Source organism: Manis pentadactyla, chromosome 10 (genome assembly GCF_030020395.1).
Source record: "Manis pentadactyla isolate mManPen7 chromosome 10, mManPen7.hap1, whole genome shotgun sequence".
In the NCBI taxonomy this organism is placed as follows: Eukaryota; Metazoa; Chordata; class Mammalia; order Pholidota; family Manidae; genus Manis; species Manis pentadactyla.
Window position 1 is genome coordinate 3,937,221 of NC_080028.1, and position 22,499 is coordinate 3,959,719.

Genomic DNA, 22,499 nt, shown 5'->3' on the forward strand with positions numbered 1-22,499 from the left:
GAGGAGAGGATACTGGCATCAGAAAAAAAAACATGTTACAGACATCAGAAAAGAAAACAAGAAGATACTAAAATAGCATGTGTTTCAAAATTTAAATGAAATGAACAAAACCCTAAAAAATAACTAACAAAAACTGACTGTAAAACCTCTGTAAACCACTTAGGTAACACACTAAGGAAACTAAATTGGTAGTCAAAAATATTCCTACAAAGAAAATCCTAGATTCAGATGGCTTCACCGGCCAGTTCACATTCAAGGAAGAAATAATTCCAGTTTATACAACTTGTCCGGGGAATAGAAAGAGAGCAGGCTCTTAAATCAGCTTTACAAAGCTAGCATAGCTGTGATACCCAAGCCAGAATACAAACAGTATGAGAAAGGAAAACGACACCGCTCACGTGAAAAACACTAAAAATATGCTAACTAAATGAATCCGGTAATATAGAACCTGATGAAGTTGAATTTATACCTGCACTGAAAGCTGCTTTAACATTAGAAAATCAAAATTTATAACTGACCACATTAACCTGTAAAGGACAAAATCATATGATCATCTCAAGTAATGTAGAAAATGTATTTGAGAAGATTTAACACCCATTAGTAATTAAAAAGAAAAACTAGTCATCTGAGGATAGAAGGGGTTAGAATCGATTTCCAGCAAGTTCCACCAATACCACTGTAACAATGGCTACAGTGTGGTTTCCGGCTCCTGGTTGCACCCCAGCTGGCAGAGCGGGCAGAGGGAAAGAAGGGAAGGGGGGAGGAGGCAGAGAAAACCAGAGAAGGCACCAAGCACAGGCCTTAGAAAATGATGATAGCTAGATTAATCAGCACCAAATCAGGCAAATGGAAACCAAACTAGTTATTTTAACCAAAGAAAAAATTGAATATGATAACCAGCTAAACTAAAAACGCAACACTGAGCTGAGTGACACAGAGATTAAGGCTCCAGGAAACAGCCCCCTCCCTTAGAACCGGGGCCCAAAGGGAAGAGGGCAAGGTTCCTGACCGCTGCAGCACACTGGAAGGAGGGCCAGTGCTCAGCCAGTTCCCACGCGGACGGCGACGTGACCCATAAACCGCTTCCTACACTGCTGCACTTCGTGGTACACAGAACCGCCATGAATCCCGGCGTGCCCACCCCCGGCCCTGCCCCTTCCTCAGGACACACCCCACATCTAATAGGCCAGGGCCTGACCAGGCCTCAGCCCTGCAGGGCCCTGCCCCAGCTCTGCCTGGTGTCCACGCCGAGGGGTCGGTACCTACACCCCACCATTGGCTAACTCTTTCTAAAGTGGTCCTGCTGGGGCCAAGGCAGTCCACGCAGAGGGAAGAGCATGCGATGAGATGCTGAGCGGACAGAGCAAGACACTTCCGAGGATTAACACCGGCATGGACCCCACACGGAGAACCGTAGAGGAGGCAGAGGTAATAATGACAAAAGTGTTTTGTTGCTCAAACACCTTACCAGGTGCTTGGCACTGTGTTATCACTGCATTCGCTCATCTAATCCCCACAACAACCCGCGAGGCAGGCACGCATTTCTCCTCTGGCACCGCAGTGAACCAAAGCTCCGAAGGTCACGTAACTCGCCCCAGGCACAAAGCTTGTCAGTGGTGGAAGAAAGGCTGGCAAACACACGTGGCAGCTCCTCCCCAGGGACAGGAAGCAGGCCACAGGCCAGAGAGATGAAACGGAAGCTCTGGCTCCGTTAAAGGAGGTCCCACCAGGCAGCGACCCGGGGGCATTTGTAAGGGCAAAAGGATTTCTGAAGCCCTAAACTTTCTAGACCTCTGCTTTGCTAAAGGAAAGGGGTGGCCTTCAGATCCAGCCCCCAGGTCCCGTCCCCCATTCTCAGACTTTCCCGGGATCTAGGCCGTCCCTTCAAGCCCTGGCCGAGTGCAGGGCAGGCTGCAGCTCCGAGGCCTCAGAGGCAGGGGCTGTAAAGATAAAAAGGACAAGCGTGTTATGCGCCTCTGCTACTCACTCACAGCAGCTCAACAAGTGGTGTGGCCAAAAATCAAAACACTGAGATAAAAAAAAGTATACAAAGAAAATGATGAACCAAGAACCTCAAAACTCAATTAAGTTCATATTATAATCTAAAATAAAGAAGAAGACAAAACTGCAAGTACACATGAATTCCTATACATACAAGTATTGAAAAATGACTTAAAAAAAGTCAAGTGTTTATCTAATGTAGACTGCATACGGCAATGTTGTTTTTCTATTCACTTTTCTGAGTTTTTAAAAACTGCCCTAAAATGAAATTATACAAAATGTTTCTAATAAAAAAACCTTCACTTTTAATTCAGTTTAAAATGACATTTATATTGTTACTGAATATTAGCATGCAAATCCTTGTTAAATTAATTTAACACACAAAAAAGCAACAATATAATATAAGCTGGTCTGAAAACCAAGTGACCCACCCAACAATTCATGAAGCAACTAGAAGCTCGCACTCTGAATCAGGGCACAGTTCTGGGAAGGAAAAGGTTTGAAGCATTCGAGACACAAGAAAAGAAAACTCCAGACAAGTACAAATGACAGTTTACTTTTACCAAGCTGCTTATCGACTGATCTTTATGTAAATATTGCAAATGTAACAAAGCCCCTCAAAAATCCCAACCTTATTTTTACAGAATAAAAAAGAATAAAGGCCAAAAACAACACCAATAACTCAATTAAAATAACTCATGCTTATGTTTACATAAAATTTGATGAGTATAATATATTCGTCACACCACTGCAATTATTCTCTGAAAATAATACTCTAAATATTATTTTGACAATGTAATTATAGTTTTTACCTCAAGAGTGGTAACAAAAAGCTGGCACAGATACCTGCTAAAAACCTACCAAGAATAATGTTCTCACAGAGAAGCAGTCAAAACACAATATAGGCACTTTATTAGGAACCAGAATGCTTTTTAAAAGATTGGTATTAGGTTTGAACTAACAGACTATAAAATTTTTTTAAGTTGTTTTGTTGAATCCAAGTTTCACTGTTGAATTCCATAAAATTAAGTAACATCGTCAACTGCCTTTTTCAAGCAGCTCGTGAGAAAATCGTGCTAAGTGAAAGAAGCGAGACACAAAAGATCACTAGCTCTACGACTCCACTTATATAAGAAATCCAGCAGAGCTACGTCCACACAGACAGAGGTGGGATGGTGGTAGCCAGGGGTTCAGGGCAGTGGGTACAGGGTTTCCTTTTGGGATGAAGATATGTGCAGTTAGGCAGAGGTGGTGTCTGCACAATACTGTGAGTGCCACTAACTAAATGCCACTCAAGTGGCCACTCAAGAAAACCTTGAAGTGGTTAATTTTATGTTGTGCCAATCTTATGTAGAAAAAAACACATATACATTAAACTGATACAATTGCAGCTACCTACACATTGAGAAGAATGTGTATATTCCTTCTTGCCTCAGTTGTATCCTTCCAACTCTGCCTAAATACAAGTCATCTAATTGAAATTGATACAACTGAAAATTAAAGGAGACCTAAATAAACAGAGAGATGTTCCATATTCATGGACTGGGAGATTCAATATCCCTAAGATGGCAATTCTCCCCAAAATCGATCTACAGATTCAACGTAATCCTTAGCATCCACCATATATAAAGAACTCTTACAACCCAGCAACAAAAAGAAAACAACCCAATTAAAAACTAGACAAAGGACTTAGACATTTCCCCAAAGATGACTTACAAGTGGTTAACAAGCACATGAGACGGCCAACATCACCAGTCATTAGGGAAATGAAAAACAAAAGCACAATGATATACCATTTCCCACCCACTGGGACAGCTACAGTCCAGAAGAAGGAAAACAAATGTCGGCAAGGATGCAGAAAAACGGGAACCGTGTGCCTGACTGGAGAAAAGGCAAAACTGCGCAGCTGCTGTGGGACATTTCAGCAGTTCCTTAAAAGCTGAAATATAAAACCGACCCAGCCATTCCACAGCGAGGTATACACCCAAAAGAACTGAGTACAGGCACTCAGATAAGCACATGTGCACACATGCTCACAGCAGCACTATTCTAAAGGGCCACATGGTGGGACAACAGACGAAGGGGGCAAATGACCCAAATGTCCATCAGCAGGTGAGGGGTGACCACATGCAGCGCGTGCATGAGGGAACAGTATTGGTCATAAAAAGAAAGGAAGTGTGATACATGCTACTGGCAGGTGAACCTTGAAAATCGTGCTAAGTGAAAGAAGTGAGACACAAAAGATCACTAGCTCTATGACTCCATTTATATAAGAAATCCGGCAGAGCTAAATCCACTCAGACAGAGGTGGGATGGTGGTAGCCAGGGGTTCAGGGCAGTGGGTACAGGGTTTCCTTTTGGGGTGAAGATATGTACAGTTAGGCAGAGGTGGTGTCTGCACAATACTGTGAGTGCCACTAACTAAACGCCACTCAAGTGTTCACCTTGAAGTGGTTAATTTTATGTTGTACCAATCTCATGTAGAAAAAAACACATATACATTAAACTGATACAGTTGCAGCTACCTATATTGTGAACAGCTCTTAACACACCTAACATAAAGGCGGTCCACAACGCTCTACCCTCTGACTGGTGGAGCCCGATGAATAGTCAGGCCACCAACCAATTCGTTCACGAATGACAAGCTGATGAATAAAAGTTTTGGAAATCTGCTCCTTTAAATTTGTTAGATCATCTGCTTGGTTCAGTGAAGAAAAAAATTAATCCTGTGAAAAAGAAAGGATGAAATATTCTTTATCATCTATCGTAAACACTAAGTAAGAAATCTCTTATAGTAGAATTGGGATAAAGCAAAGGGATGATGGAGTGAGGGGGACATGGAGTCAAGGGAAGATATGCTTACGGTGGAAAAGAGGAGAACATACTACATGCTGACGAAACGACAAGAGGGAGAAGTGATGTTGCCCGACAGGAAGAGGATAATTTCAGGCGGAGCATTTCTGAGCCGCCACGTGGGGGAGGTACTCGGGCCCACGGGGAGGGCCGCTCTGCCCTGATAGTCATTTAATCACAGCGTCTGCACAGCACTTCCTCTGGCATCTTATTTGGGAATCCATCATTACCGGAGAAACCAACTTCTGCCCACACGGCCCTGCAGCTCTGCCAGGGACACAGTATCCACCATGTCGGTATTTTTCAGTATAAAAGGTAGTACATTCTGAACTCTTTCAGAATTACCATACCACACACAGACTTCAAAAACAGCTGTCTTGCCATGCAACAGAGTGAAATTGGCTATTTTATTGCTGAATTTTGATCCCCTAATTGGAGAACTGAGGTTTCTGTTTTATTAGAAAATGGAGCTACAAAAAATATTTTTAAATACAGAACACCTTAAAAACACTTTCCAACTAAATCTTACACTTATCAATTTCTTGAGAATACTCAAGAAATTACTACTGTTCAAAAAACAGAGCAGTCTGGAGGGTGGAGCCAAGATGGCGGTGTGAGCAGAGAGGGGAATCCTCCTACACTGCTGGTGGGAATGCAAATTAGTTCAACCATTGTGGAAAGCAGTATGGAGGTTCCTCAAAATGCTCAAAATAGACTTACCATTTGACCCAGGAATTCGACTCTTAGGAATTTACCCTAAGAATGCAGCAGTCAAGTATGAGAAAGATCAGTGCACCCCTATGTTTATCACAGCACTATTTACAACAGCCAAGAATTGGAGACAACCTAAGTGTCCATCAGTAGATGAATGGATAAAGAAGATGTGGTACATATACACAATAAGAAGAAAACAAATCCTACCATTTGCAACAACATGGATGGAGCTAGAGGGTATTATGCTCAATGAAATAAGCCAAGCGGAGAAAGAGAAATACCAAATGATTTCACTTATCTGTGGAGCATAAGAACAAAGGAAAAACTGAAGGAACAAAACAGCAGCAGAATCACAGAACCCAAGAATGGACTAACAGTTACCAAAGGGAAAGGGACTGGGGAGGATGGGTGGGTAGGGAGGGATAAGGGGCGGGAAGAAGAAAGGTGGTATTATGATAAGCATGCATAATGGGGGGGGAAGGGGAGGACTGTACAACACAGAGAAGACAAGTAGTGATTATACATTTTGCTATGCTGATGGATGGTGACTGTAAAGGGTTTTGTGGGGGGGACCTGGTATAGGGGAGAGCCTAGTAAACATAATATTCTTCATGTAATTGTAGATTAATGATAACAAAAAAAAAAAAAAAAGAAAAAGAAAAAGAAAGGAAAGGGGGATTACTCCCTGATAGGATAAAACTAACTGTAAATCAACGATTAATGCATGTTTTAAATATCCTTAATTTTGATCATTTAAAGGATGTCAGATGATCAGCCATGGAAATACATTTTTCTGATAATATTCCTTTCTCTTAAAAAAAAAAAAAAGCAGTTCCTGTGTGGTGATCTCCAATAAGTTCTTCACAATGGTATAAAGGGCATATCAAAGTGTGGGCAAAGGGTCTGTTTGTGTTTATACAGAGGATCAAAGCCTAATTTGGCTACCCAGAAAAAGAATTAAGATACGATATGAAGAAGAACTTCCAACATCAACATTCTCTGGAAGAGTCATTCCAGAAGATGATCATCAAAAAACTTCAACAAAGATCCTGGCGCTGTTGCAGTTGTAGCTGCATTCATCCCACCGGTTCCTGGACTTGCCATGGGAATGAAGAAGGAGATATCTAAGCTGGCCTGTGCATACAGTAAAACAACAAATTTGACTGGATATATACTGTTGGAACTCAACCAAGAATTGGGAGAAGTGCAAGTTGCAGCGCTCCAAAATCTTGCGACTATAGACTATCTACTGTTAAAAAAAACATATGGGATGTGAACAGTTTCCAGGAATGTGTTGTTTTAATTTGTCTGATTTTTCTCAAACTATTCAAATTCAGTTAGACAATATCCACATATCATTGATAAGTTTTCACAAATGCCTAGGGTGCCTAACTGGTTTTTTTGGTTTCACTGGATATGGCTGGTAATTGTAGGTCTGCTTTGGTTATGTAGCTGTATTCCTATTATGTTAATGTGTGCATGCAATTTAATTAGTAGTTTAAAACCTATACATGCTTATGTTACACTACAAGAAGATAGTCAAAGAAATAATCAATCCTCCTATGTTTTCTTCCGCCTGCTACTTCTATAGCTTTTCTTCTTCCTTCCTAATTACAACCCTTAAGTAGAATTCGTGCCTCATATCGAAATTACCGAGTATCATAGTTCTTCCAAGTGGTAAAGATACCTCAAGACAAATGCAGGGCATAGAAGCCACAGGGCATAAATCTGCAAAGAAGTAAAAAGCTAACCTTTTCAAGGAATATTGCCTCTCTCTCACTTACCAACTTTACATTTCCCTGTATGGCCCCGGAAGATGACTGGTTAGCCAGAGACAGGTAAGATTCCTCAAGGGAGGAACAACCTAAGACAGGCACAGTCGCAGGGGGGCCATCAGGTGAGAAATTGGGGATCAACAGAGGTGAGGCTTAGAACCTCACCCCCCCTGTTCTGAGAGAAATCTTCTGCATCCGTGGATGTTTTGTTGCCCTTGTCTAGCTTGGATTAATACTTAGTCTACAGGCACACACCTGATCATCTACATTTGCCCTCTTACAGCACTAAACTATGTTTTCTACCTTTATCTTGCATCTACCTACCACTTCAGCATTTTATTTAAAATAATAATAATAATAATAACAATAATAATACGGGAGAAATGTGGGATCCACATATAAATCAAGTATAAAAATCAAACGAATAATCATATCTGACTTGATTGTTTGTAGTTCATGATGGGTGATCAAAACCAAAAGTTTCTGTGATATGACTGCCCTTGCACTGTTCTCCATGTAAGAACTTGTTCGTTATGCTTCAGAAGATTGGAGACTGTTGAGAATTAGGCTTGGGGTGGATTAATGATTGTGCATCGAGTCCCCTATACAGAATTTTATTGTTGTTAACAACCATTTGATCAACAAATATGAGAGATGCCCTCTCAAAAAAAAAAACAAAAAACAGAGCAGTCTGTGTGCGAAAACACTAAGAAGTCACAGGATAGAATGAGAACTGAACCGAGCGCGGCAACAGCTCTAACAGCTCACTTAGCCTGGTTCTCGGCCTGTAAACAGAGACTATCACCCCCACCCACCCTTCTGCCTTCTGACAGCAGCATGTAGTAACACTTAGACAAGGATGCCGCACTTTACATAAGAAGTCTACACATTAAGAACTGTGTATAAATCAATTTTATAAATCAAATCGTATTTTTAAATACAGCTGGGGATTTCTCATTTAAAGGGAAATATTTGCTGAATTATTATTAAAAAGAATTTTTTGACCAATAATCTAGTACATCTTCTTGTATGTTGGATAGTTACATTAAGATTTTCTTCTTCAATGACTTAAGTTTATCTGTAAATATTTCAATTCCTTTCCTTGGATAGAGAGATCATGTTAGAATTCTATGTTTTTTCAATATGATGTTACGATTAACCTCTGTCCAAAGGAAAACGGTTCGTGCTAAGAGTTCAAGAAGCAAAAATGTTCAAAAAAGTCTAGGAAAGATTCCTGATCTTTAAATTAAGAAACTTTTTCTCTTAATCCCTTACAACAGCCATTAACAATCAGAGGTCGCTTACCCGGTCACGCTGTGTACTTGACTCACTTAACAGGGTCAGTCTCAGGCTCCTCTCACCGCAGTGCAGACACCCTGAGGGCAGTGCCCGTCTGCTTGGGTCACTGCTCTGACCACACCCAACACGTGGAGCAGGGCCTGCCACGCCCACACACGTCGATGCTGTACTACAATAGAGTTCTGTTGTCACTGTTTGGGAGGCTGAATGCGAGACCAAGGTGTCTGCAGGTTGGTTTTGAAGGCCTCGCCCCTTGGCTTGCCGACAGCTGTCCCCTCTGTCCTCACGTGGTCTCCCCTCTGTACCTGTCTGTGTCCTAATCTCATCCCTTTATAGGGACACCAGTCATAACAGACAGCCCACCACACAACCTCATTTTATCCTGTCCCTTTAAAGGCCTGTCTCCAAATACAGTTCCATTTAGAGTAGGTGGGGTTGGGACCTCAGTGTATGGATGAGGGGGCACAAACTGAGCCCACGGCAGAGGGAGGAAAGGAACTTGTGACAACTCCCTTTTACAGTAATTCTTTAATATCACTAATGAAGTTTCTCTGAATCATGAAATACAGAACACCTGCTTTAATGATGATGTAATACCAAAAGTCTTAGTTCTTAAACTCTTTTCAAAGATACAAATAATCCATGAATCACACTGTAAATTACCTGTCAAGAGGGCTTCCTGCTCCACTCGAAGTTCACGAAAGAGAAGAATCAAGTCAACAGCCACACCAATTGTATCCAAGTTCCTGCATGAGGGTGTAGAAACAAGAAAAGGGAGACACATTATTTCCTTTTAACTTGCATTTCAAATGGTGCCACACTGGGTGGTGCTTCAACTACTGGTTCCCATGGGGACACAACAAGGGCCCTCCAAGGGGTCCCCATTTAATCCCCAAAACCTGTGGATGGATATACCTCACATGCAAAGGGGGCTTTACGGTCCTGAGGAAATTCAGGATCTTGAGAAGGGATGACTTCCCTGGATTAACTGGGTGGGCCCAATGTATTCACAAAGGTCCTTTTAGGACAAACGTAAGAGGCTCAGAGCCAGGCAAGGGGCCATGAGCCCAGGAAAGTAGGTGGCTTCCAGAAACTCTTAAAGGCAAGGTAAATGATTCTGCCCTAGAGCCTCCAAAGGAATTCCACCACTTAATCCCATTTTAAGACTTCTGAATTCCAGAACTATAAAACATGTGTACTGGTTTAAGCCACTAAGTTTTCGGTAATTTGTCACAGCAGCAAGAGGAAACTAATAGAGATTTGAGTAGCAGAAGTGGGGTGCTGCTATAACAAACACTAAAAGTGTGGAATTGGCTTTGGAACTTGGCAATGGGTTTCAAGGACTGTAATAGAAATAGCCTATATTGCCTTAAACAGACTGTTAGAAATGTGGACATTGAAAGCACTGCTGGTGAGGCTCAGAGGGATATGTTACTAGAGACAAGAGACAAGAGGGCAGGTATATAGTATACCCTTTGTATATAGTAGCAGAAGTGCTGCAAAACCATGTATGTGGATACTTAGCTGACTAGCTTTCTAAGCAACATGAAGGTGTGTGACCTGATTTCTTCTTGCTGCATGTAATAAAATGCAAGAAACTGAGATAAAGGTGATTAAAAAGGAACCAAGTCTTGATATGTAAAAGTCTGTCTATCCAGATTGCTAAAGTTGCTAAAACTGGAATATTCACCATCAGGTGATTCCCTGAGTTCTGGAAATTGTTCTATTGAATTATCAAACCCGAGCAGTGTCATGGAGACCCCTGAATTTGTAGTCATATGGCCAGAAGGGTAGCCTGGGCACCCCATTTGCAGCTGGCATCTTAAGTGGGGCTACCTTGTGGGACTGAGTCTTTTAAGTTATGAAATCTAACACTGCTAGCTCCAGAATTGAATTTTTGGACACCCAGCTGGTGTGGGAGAATCAGAACTGGTCAGAAAATACAAGAGACTTTTTCTATGTGATTAAGTTCACCATTTTGAGATAGGGGAATTATTCTGAATTATCAGGGTGGGCCTCAGGTAATCATAAAAGTCTTTATAAGGGAATGCAGGATGGTCAGTGTCAGAGAGAGACTGGAAAATTCTATGGTGTCGCTTTGGAGACAAGCGACACAGGTGCCTCTAGGGGATAGAAAAGCAAGGGAACAGATTCTCTACTAGGGGCTCCAGAAGGAGCCAGCCCAGCTGACACTCCGACTTTAGGTCAGTGCAACTGACTTTGGGCTTCTGACCTCCAGAACTCTGAGATAATAAATTTATGTTGTTTTAGGCCACTAAGGGAGCAGTAATTTGTTGTAACAGCAAAGGATACTAATCCAGCTCCCTACTCACTTTACTTCCCCTCAACATGAATCAGAATTAAGCCAAGATAATTACTCCTAGAGAAAAAGTGGGCCAGGGTTGTGGAGGTCTGGGCCACGGCTCCTCTTCGCATGGCCTTTGCGTGGCCTTCGCATGAGACTGGTGTCTGCACCTGCTACCCAGGAGAGAAGAGGCTACCCCACCTCTCTTCCTGCTCTTGCCTCTACCCAGGCAAGATCACCAGGTTACCAGGCAAATGGGGCCACTGCCTATTTCTGTATGGCCAAACTTTTTGAGAAAAATGTAATTTCATGGCATGAAAATTTTAGGAAATTCCAATTTCGCTTTCACAAATGAAGATCCATTGGAAAACAGCCACACACGTTCACTCACATATTATCTGTGGCTGCTTCCACACTGCAACAGGAGAACGAAGGAATTCTGACAGGGATCACACAGCCTGAGCCATCTGTCTGGCTCTTTACAGCACAAGCACAGTGACCCCCACAACAGGGTTATGCTTGCATGCAGAGCGATGGCTCTGAGCACTTGGAGTATTTGCTGAAATCTCCTATGACTCAGACTGTTTGCTTTGCAGTATTATACCCAGTTTCATACATCCCAGCAAAATGTAAGCCCAGTCCACACAGAGCGCAATGATCAGACACAAGACGTAAAAAGATCTAGGACTTAACAGCATCTTACCTTCCGACTAACTCTTTAATAACATAAAATAAAACACCAGAAAAATACATATTGGTTGCAATCTGAATCTTGACAGGCTCAGAAACACTGGCTTCAGTTAAGATTGGCCTCAAAGTCCTCACTAGAATCCCTGTTGTATTTCTGACAAGAAAAATGCTTTTTCCAGGAGCCAAAAAAACAAATGGTTGGAATTTCTCCCTAAGATCAACAGTGAATAATAAAACAATCGTAGAAGGTATGAGGGAGAAAAACTAACACTTTTAAATGTTCATTTTCCTTTCAGCCCAAGTTGCGTGCAAGAAAAAGCTGCCCTGACCACAAAAAAGTCTTCACATGGATGGCCCTACCAGGAGATAGCTGGTATTTTCTTTCCCACGATTTATTTTGTGCTCTTTCAATTTTTATAGTTTACATTTTATTTTTGCACTCAGAACAGAAAATAAAAGTGAATTGTTTTCAAAGAAAGTAAATTGTAAGTCCTTACTGCACGATCATTCCTGAGGCAGGGCGGAGACAGTCAGCGTCACTGAGCACTGCGCACGGGAACTGCCAGGCATCTCACACAGGTGACCTGATCTAAAACCCACAACAATACTGTGTGCAAGTTACCGCTTACCCTGTTTTACAGACAAAACTGGTACCTGGAAAGGCTAAGGCCCGTGTACGGGGCCGCATGACATGTCAGGGATGGGGAAGTCACACTCAGCGGGGCCACTGTGGGTCTGGGGGTAGTTATGGAGACTGCTTCTGGGCCCAGCTGCAGAGCCCGGCAGTCTGGAGTGGGAGACAGTGTCCCCAGGCTCTGTCACTTACTGAATGAGTGACTCTCAGGCAAGCTCTTTGAACCTGCATCCCAGTGTCTTCTTTTGTGAAAATGGGAAAATTGTGACATGCTATGTCTTGAGTTTGTTCTAAGCATTAAACCAGATACAACAAGTCAAGCTCTTGGGGCAAAGACTGGTGCGTAGGGTGGGCTCACCGAATGCTCGCTTCCTTCCCCAGGAGGCTGGCAGAGCACTGAGCTAAGTCTGCCAGCCCACGGGCAAGGCTTCCGTGCTGAGGCTCTCCTTCCCCACCCCCGCCACTCTAAAGGGCCTCCCTGCCTGGAAAAGGACAAAATAAACTAGCCTCTGGCCCACTGCTTCTAGCACGTAACTAGTAATGCTCTTTACATGTTAACTATTATTATCAAGATAAAGATTGCTTCTGTCCATTTTTCTGCAAATGGATGGCAGGTCATTCACTATTGAAATTAAACAACCCTAGCTTTTTCCCCCTCTCCTTTGATCTTAAAAACCTCATTAATCATATCAAAACCTCAGGTATAAGACTGTCTAGGCGGCACAGGGACCCCCCCAGATGGCTTCTGGATCAGGCCCCCTTCACCCATCACAGGAGTGACCGCGAAGCCCAGAGGCTCTGTCTCCACCCAAGCCCAGGAAAGAACAGCGAGCGTGCTCTTTGTGGCTTCTGACTTCGCAAGTTAAAACTTTTAATGAGAAGTAGATTCCATAAAGACAAAAAGGAAAGGTGCTCAGTTCTGGAGAAGAGAGTAACATGTAAAAGAACAAGAACAGCACTTAGCAACCCCCTTGCTCATATATTTAACTACCTTTAAAAATGTGCACATTATAAAACAGGTGGAAATACAGCTTGCAACTTTACACGATCTTAAGGAAATCTTGAGGTAGATCATCTTAGAAATTTAAAACAGATGTTCTTTGTTCAAAGTAAACACAGGGTAGCTAATTAAAACAGTAAAATAAAACTAAAACTTTTACAGCTAAGAAAAGTGAGGTCCAGAAATGCATACGCATTTAGGCAGGCAGAATCTAGGGTCACAGAATCAAAATTAAGTTCAAATTGCCATGTTACATAGAAAACCAAATACCTCAAAACATTTTAGAAATACAAACCTAAATAACCCCTCATGTTAAGCAGACTCTATTAAATGTTGTGCCATTAGATATTCATCTAAGATTCTCCAGTGGAAGACCTGCAGAGAACTTCTCACCTGGAGACATCCCTAAAGTCTTGTAACACAAATGGGTGATCTTACTATAATGCCAAAGCAATCTGTAACAGGTCAACTACATGATGGAACTCACATGAACATACACAAAGAAACAGGATCAAAGGTATATCTGTAACTACAAACAACACTACCTGATTGAATTTTGGTTCACAGAACACTCTATGCAAGCATTTCGGAGACACCTGAAGCATTCTGTTATTAACTGCAGACTGGAAGCCAGATGCTCCACTTGGGATGGATCTCTGCAGGCCAGCTCAACAGCATGAGAAGACTTCTTTAAGATATCCAGGACTCTTTGGAAGATAGTCCTGGGCGCGGTTTCTCTGAAAAAGGATAAAATTGTTACACACCAGAGAAAAAGAATCTAATTTCCCCATGGCCTGTTCAGAACACCGCTTACACTTTTTCTGTGGGGAGGTAGGCTAGCCTGTCTGTTCTGGCTCCTTAATTCACAACACCAAATAAAAGAGCTACATATATTGTGCATGTAGCCAGACACTTCTTATCAATCTTTTCACGTATTATCTCATTTAATCTTTGCATTAGCCTTATGGAGCCCATTCTGTCATCTCCATTTTAAAGATAACTGAAGCAGAGGAGTTTAAGTAACTTGCCCGTATCACTGGGCTGGTAACTGGCAGACCCCAATTCCAACCGAGCAGTCTGACTTTAGTACCGCCACTCCCTAGAACAACCCAAGTTCCAGTTTCAGATGACTGTTTATGCTTATGGATCTGTCCTTAATCAAAGCAGAACAGCTGCAATCGTGTTCTAGATGGAGACTATAACCATGTCCCCTGTCACCCAATATGTATCTAAAGTACAATTATGAAAAATAATATTCATGAAAGACTGCCGGAGAGGCAAATATACTATCCATTCTCTAGAAACAGAAGCCAGCAACATGTGCTCTGAGCTTATATATATCCAACTACATAGACAAGAGAGAGAGGAGGCAGGGAGGCTGACAGCGCGAGACTTTGGGGGAGAGGGGCTGAGCGAGAGCCCTCTCCCACCGACATGTAGGCCCAGGGGAGAAAAGGAACCTGCGGCTGCTCCCTCCGGGCATCCCAGTTCCCACATACCTCTATGCCAGGAGCGCGGCTGGCATTCACTGTCTATCATTCCAGAGCTGTGAAGGTAAGAATTTTTTTGTGCAACATGGCACCTAAATGCAAGCCAACTTCCTCATTCTGTGAATCGCCTAAAGAAACAGCAGTCTGTTTTAATGATAAAAGAAAAATTGCTATGTTGGACAATTAAGAGATTCTCACAGATCAATTCTGACAATATGAATGCTCTCCCTTTACTCTCATTGCAGAAACAAAGCACCTACATTCCATCCTTGGCTTAATAAATTAGACCAGCAGGGAGCTTCCCGTTTACACAGAACTACTGACAGAGTCACCCCAAGTTACTGTGCTTGCTCAGGGAGTTACTGCCCATCGCCCCTCCCCTCCTTGCACTTCAGGACCATGAGTACTCACGCTCCAAGTGCTGGGGTTTTATCTTATGGAAAGACTATGTGAGTCACATCTTTCATCACGTTTTCCTCTCCGTCTGGAGTCAAACCTAGGACCTGTCTTTAACACTGAACCCACAGCCTGACTCTGAGCGCTAACCTGATTTTTCCTATTTGACTGTTTTCCCTTCTCTCCAATTTCCTTCCTTATCTTTTATTCTATTTAACTGCATTTATTTTTTAAGGTGCTTCAAATTAGGCTTTGAAAAGAGGCAGAGTATAAATTCATCCCATAAAATTGGGAAATCACACGTAAGATAAAATAACTTAGACCATCTCCCCCAACCAGCTCTAAATGTGCATCAAGAAGCTTTGACTCGGTGTCTGTGATTGAGTGACCACATACAAAGGTGAAAGTTCAAGGGGACAGCATTAATCCTGCCTCAATAACCAGATGAAACAAGTGTGCATCATTTTGGTGACAATATGCCACAAAAAAGACATCTACCAACACACCCAAGATAATGTTAAGGAGTACTATATATAGCGCAGACAGTAATACGTTAAGAAAATATCCAAGAGTTTAAAACATTTTGAAGCGTGCCAGGAGTGACAATGAAGATTTCTACAACAAAGAATAAATCTAATTACCTCCACCTGCCCCATCACATGAAGTTTTAATAACACTATTTAATCTACAGTCAAGTAAAAGGAGAGCTCTACAATTTGAATAATCTACAGGAATGCCCCTTCTTTCGAGGACGGCTAAACCATGTGTATTTGCACCTGTGATAAGAATGCCTCTATGATTTCTTTCCGTTGGCCCTTCGAAGTCTACCTCTCCCAAGGGCAGCATCTTCCCACTGTGAATGGCCTTCCCTGATGTCACTAGTTGAAATCTTAACACCTGTTTGACTCAATATTAACATCTACACACCAAAAGCTTTGGAATCAAACTATGGGGTAGATTAAACAAAACAGAAGAAAAGCATTGTTCTTAGGAAAACTGGATACTGATATTCCAGCCATTGAACAATTAGCAAATTCCTGAACCACCCTGTGAATAATGCCCAACGTTACCTGTTGATCTGTCATATATGTATGCACTATGCATTTCTCCTTTCTCACACTTTGGTCAAAAGAAAAATGTTTGACTGAGCTAAGGCCAACCAAGATTCCTGAAATCCCAATAACCAGTAATAGCTACTAAAGAGTAACCATGGCAGCATCTATTCGGCACACAGTTCACATTTGCGGAACAAAGAGAAAATAAGTTGGGACTGTGATCACTGTCATTTGCTCTCCCCACACTGCATATACCCTTGGATTCCTGAGAACATCAAGCATTTGCAATCCTGTGTCTGCTCAAACGTGTATCTCCCATCAGAATGCCCTTTCCATACCATCCCCACCCAAGATTCTGCCTGGAGAATTTGCATCTCCCTTTAGGCCTTTTGAAAGCTCACAGCCCTGATGAAACTCCTCCAGTAGCCAAGGTAAGCCAGTTCCCATCTCTGTGCTATGCTGGAAGTCCGTCTCTGTAAGACTGAACTAACACGTACCCACATCAGATTATACTCATCTATGTCGTCTATCTCCCCAGCTAGCCTACAAAACCCTGGAAAAATGTATTTTTTACTCTACCTCTAGGGTCTAGAACTGGCATTCACTAACTGTATTCATTCAATTCAAGTTTAAAACAGTGATGGGACTATTCACGTACTCGTTACATAATCCGAACCCTGAGCACAGCCCTGAGCAGGTGCCCGGCCTGATGTGGGCCACGAAGCAGTTATCTGTGCAGTGGCAACGGGAGAAAGGGAGACACCGAGCCACCTGCGCACCCTGGGCACTTACACGGACAAGTCCACATATCCTGGACTCAGAAACTTGAAAAGTGGTCCTATTTTAAGATGTAGATATCTTATGATTGACATTTAACATCTAATTTCTCCTTCCCTACTAAATGACACAATGGATAAGATAAAAGCAGTGGTTGTGGGGGGTGGGGGTAACCCAATTAACCATGTTTTAAATTTCTTGAGAGCAGAGTCTATTTGTTAGATGTCTGAATCCCTCTATAAAGGGTGGGAGAAAAAAACCCTTTCCTCAAGAGCCACATAATAAATAAATACAGAATTCATTCACGTTATTTATATATACCACATTAACAACTATCATCAGTTAAGGACAAAAAGGCTTTAACTTACTAACAGTAAATACTATGAAAGCATTTAACTGTCTTCTGTACTTCTCTACCTTCCCCATAGCTGGGAAAGAAAGCTACTTGGCATTAAGATCCGAAGGAGTCCTATGCACTCTGTCTGTAAATTCTATGTTCACTGTCAGCTATGCAGCTAAATACGTATGTGTAACGATTAACAACAGTGAAATAGCTGGTAAAGATCAGTCAATTGTTCCTACGTTACAAATGTTATTATTAACAATAACGCTGTCATTTCTGCTTTAACCAAACTAACACAAAATATTCACAAAGACTTTAAAAGCTTAGCTACTTCATTCACGGAAGGCAGAAAGTACTTACAAGGACAATTAAAATTCAACCGTTAGACACTCCTATTAGACAGGAATGTATACCCTGAAGACAACGTATAGATGAAATGTTACATTGCAGAACAACAAAAAAGCGCCTTTGAATTATACAAAAGGTAGAATTTCTTTTCTTTCAAGTTTGAACAGATCTGTAGGTTTAATCTTGGCAGGTCTATTTCAGTAAAATTAAACTACCCGTGATTATATGTAACAGGTTAGAAGAACACAACATCTACACACATTTTACAGTTAACTCATCAGGTAGGACCTCCTCCTGAAAAGGAAACTAAATGCTAGCCATTGTAATGCTACAATTAAGACTTTCATACTTGTTAAAAGATTTATTCTAATACCTTAGATTTAATTAAAAACTGGCATCTGTGGTTTAGAGTAGTTTAACCACTGTCACTAAGAAAAACTATTAGAATACACACAAGTGTGGAGATTAAAGTAACAATCACTGGTTGCTATTCAAAACCATAAGCCCTGCTTACAGACTTGACTGGGCTGGATTCAACAAAAACAGAAAATACGCACATTATCATCTCCTGCCAGAAATGGCCTAGGGCAAAACTTTGAAATTCGTCTTTGCAGACCTCAGAACTCCTTCCACTCTCTTCCCCTCCTGTCACATCCAGACCGTCCAGCTGCCCCTAACAGGCGGACAGATCCATCTGCAGGGCCGGCAGACTTCTGTAAAGGTCCAGCGAGTGACTATTTTGGGCTTTGAGGGCCTGACAATCTGTCACAACCTCTCAACTCTGCTGTCGTGCACAAAAGCAGCCAGAGACAAGGTGAACCAAACAAACATGGCGCATCTAATAAAACTCTATTTATGGACACTGAAAATTAAAGTTCATGTAATTTTCATGTGCCACAAAATTTTTACCATTCTCAACCATTTAAAAATGTAAAAGCCATTCTTAACTCACAGGCCATAAAAAACAAAAAGGTGAGTGGCCAGGCCAGATTTAGCCCACGGACCATGGTTTGGGGACCCCTCCCTTAAAGAGTTCCAAACCTACTAGTTCTCTCCCCACTCCCAAATAATCCCCCTTTCCCACTGTCCCCTCCATGGTCAAAATTTATCTCTCATCAAAATAAATGACTCAAATGCATTATGCCAAAAGAAAGAAGCAAAGAAAAGGTGAAAATGGCATAGAGGCAGAAAAATAACCCACTAGAAAGTGTTGGGAACAGAAGTGGGTATGAAGAGAAACCTGATGAATGACAGGAAGGCTGGACTGTTCTATAAGCGGTGCTATGGCAACTGGTATCCATATGGGAAAAACTGAATTGGATCCTTACTTATAATAACCACACAAAGAAAAGAACTCCAGATGGGTTAGGAGTATATGTTAGCCAAAACTATAGAACTTTGGAAGAAAATAGATGGAGACTGTCTTTATAAAATTCTTAAGTTGAGAAAGATTCTGTATATTACACCTTATTAAGAACCTTATTAAAAACCTCACTTAGAAGGCGACATCGGAGCATAGACCCAAAGGCGGCGATGAAGCAAACTGTACCTTCCCGGGAGAACAGCTTGGATGGAAGGCACAAGATGACGGGGACTATCCTGGAAGCCCCTGGCCAGGTGAGACGGAGCCCAGCCGCACAGGCTGACAGGCCTTCACCTTTCTCCCAACGCCAGGCCAGGCGTGTGTGTCCTCTGGGGGGCAGGAGGTGGGGGGGTTCTAAGGACAGAAGTGACCTCCTCTGACTTCCTCTGTAAGGATCCCCTGGCTGCTCTGTAAAGAACTGACCAGAGGGGCTGGAAGAGAAGACAGCAGGAGACCAGCTGGGACTCTATTCTTGGAGCGATAACAGCAGACATAGTGAGCGGAGACTGGACTCTGAACACATGGTGAAGATACAGCCAATGACATCTGATGATGAACTGTCATGGTGGGTGCCTGAGAAAGGGGACTGAGGATGACTCCCTAACTTCGGCCTGAACAATAAATGGAAAGGGGTACTTGCTATTTACTGAAACAGAGGACTGCCTGGGGGGTCAGGAGCTCAGTGGGGGCTGGTTCAATGTGAGGCGCCTATCAGAAACAGTGGAAGTGAACAGACAGGCCTGGAGTTCAGAAGCAAAGTCCGCCAGAAAAAAATACAACCATCACCAGCAAATGGAAAGTAGTAAAGCCGCTAGGCTGAACGAGGTCACCACGGGAGTAAGAATGCCAAATGAAAGCAGCTAAGTGGCTAAATAGCTAAGTAAGTTATCTCTTCAGGTAGAAGAGAGACGAGGTCTGAGGAATGAGCTCTGGACCCCGAGAAGGAACAGCCCATCAGAGAGGAGAGTCAGAGGCGGCGGCTTTCTAGAAGCCAAGGGAAACGTGCTTCAAGGGGAAAGAAGGCATCAGCTACATCAAACTCAGCTAGAGGTCAACTAAGCCAAGGATTTGAGATGAAGGCCGCGGGGCTTGGCGATATGGGAGGGGGCTAGGAGAAGACAGATGCCCTCGTCAGTGAGTGTGAAAAACTCTTTGGAGAAGCTTTATAAAACAGAACAGGAAAAAAGGGATTCTGGTTCAGGGAAATGCGGGTAGAGATTTTTCTTAGGATGGGAAAAGTTACAGATCTATAAACTGATGAGAATAATCCAATGGAAAGAGTAAATTTCATGTTTTAAAAAAGAGAGGGAGGGGAAAAAGAGAATTCTTGGAGCAAGGCATGCAAAAGGGAGTGGATTTAGCACAGACCCAAGGAGGGCAACACGGTTCGTCCACACTAAGAGAAGGGAAGGCATGTTATTAGCACAGAATCAGGTAGGTGAGTCAAGAGGGTCATGGGAGTTGCTGGAAATTTTCTGGCTGCTCCAATTTTCTCAGGAAAATCGGAAGCAGAAAGCAAGGAAGAGGGAGCAGCAATGGAGATTTAAGGACAGAGAAGGGCATGGAATAGTGGATAGGAAAGCAGGAGATTAAATGGACCAGGGAAATACAGTAGGATCACCAGGCAGCTCTAAATGCCTACCCGAGGTTAGTGATCAATTTAAAGAAAGGCCAGTCAGCGCGGCTGTGCAGTAATCAATTTCAGTGAAACCGAGCAGCACGGTTATAAAGTTTTTCTTCAGCCTTGTGCAGTTGTTTGGGGGCAGGAAAAAGGAAACAGCAAGTTGGATTTAACTAGAGTTTTTACCCAGAAAGCATAACAAAGTTAAGGGTCAAGAGAATTGAGGATGTATACAAGGAAATACTTTCATTACTGATCCCCACATGTAAACTGGATTAAAAGGGAAAAGTGAATATGAGGAATAGGAGGGTCAGTAAATAGGGAGTGGCAGGGTGACTAGACTGTAGGTCCTGGGTGGAGGCAGGGGACCGAGAGAGAGGAGATGGGACAGGTAGCCAGAGTGGGACTCCTGAACTGAGACGGTGGAGGCAAAGCAGGTATCATGAATGGTAAGTCTGGAGAGCACGTGGCCGTGTGCCATTAGATGGGGTGGAGGTCGAGCTCACTGAGGGAAAGCTGAGGAGCTAAAAGGCAGAGTACTGGCAGGATAATTTAGGTAGATAGTGAAATAACTAAGATTTAAGACAGGAGAAGTAATGCAGAGTCCACAGCACACTAGAATGAAATTCTTCAGGGCGGAGGTGGAGTGACCCACAGAGCTGTGAATGGCAAACCCGGTGCAGGTGGCACACGGACAGCATCAGGCGAGGAGCTGGAGGGAACAGGTCTGGAAGCAGGGATGACAATCAGGGAAAAGACTGGCCGAGCTTTAAGCCAAGCAGTCTGTTAGAGGCAGGACAGAAAACAGCCTTCACTGTACAGCCCTGGGAAAGGCGTGACCTCAGAAGTGAGCCATGTCTCACTGGGACCAAGGTGAGCGGTCAGAGAAGATGAGGACATAGAGAATTTGGCTGAGGGCAAAGGGCGGAGGGGACAGGAAAGGACCCCTACAAAGCCTTGAGGGAGTCAGGAAATAACAGAAAACCAAGGAGTTTACCACATAAATTAGAAAATCAACTTGTGAATTCCTAGCAAAGACCCAGCTGAAATTTTATTTTGAATGTCACTGAAAGCACAGGTCAGTTTGGGGGGGAACTAATGTCTTTATGCTATCGAGGTTTCCATTGGTGTCTTCTTTAATATCGTTTGATAAAGTTTTATAATATTCTGAATGTTAGCCACTAACACTTAAATTGTGCTTATGACATGCAAGGCACTTTCTAAGCAATGTAATGGGAGTAGCACCTACTTACAGGACGTCCTAACCTTGATATGACTTGTGTAGGCTCCGACCGCCAGGCAGCTGACTCAGCCCAGAGTTCGTGGGGTGCGGGGGTCCCTGGCCTCTGATCGAGTTTCCCCGCCCACAGTCCAGTGGCCACACCCCGGGTCTGGGTGCCACCACAAAAGGTTGCAAGAGTGAGAGCCAAGAAACCCCTCTGAGGGGGCTGCTGGCTGCGCTCTGACCTTACTTCTTTCCATTTGCTGGCTCAGACTTGTTCCTGTCTTATTTGTCCTTTTAAGTTAATTGAATGTGAGGGGAGGCTCACACTGACTGACCACACATCTGTACTTGAAAACTGAGTCAGGACCCCTTACCAAATAGTTCCATGTGGTATTCCAGCTCACAGCATAGGTAAAAATAAAGGAAACTATCATCACACTCTAAAAGGTTACTTTTTAACTTAATTGATGTTCTCCTTCAACAAAGTTGATCTGAATCATGGTTGAGTCAGGATGCCATTTGGCACCCGTAGCTAAGCTGAAAACTCATGTGGGTTTTGGGGGATTTTCGTTTTCATTTTTTGTTTTGTTTTTGGTGTAAAGACTTCTTG

General features: G+C 42.8%; 1 protein-coding gene across 2 annotated transcripts in view; it reads right to left on the reverse strand.

Annotated features, from left to right (window-relative positions):
• ATXN10 (ataxin 10) overlaps positions 1–22,499 on the reverse strand; it is a 173,036-nt gene that overhangs the window by 137,475 nt on the left and 13,062 nt on the right. For both annotated transcript variants that reach the window (XM_057486289.1, XM_036906593.2), the window contains exons 2-3: positions 13,817–14,008; positions 9,306–9,388 (exon numbers count right to left, since the gene is read on the reverse strand). In XM_057486289.1, coding sequence (XP_057342272.1) covers positions 9,306–9,388; positions 13,817–14,008 — 275 coding nt within the window. The remainder of the gene's footprint in view (positions 1–9,305; positions 9,389–13,816; positions 14,009–22,499) is intronic.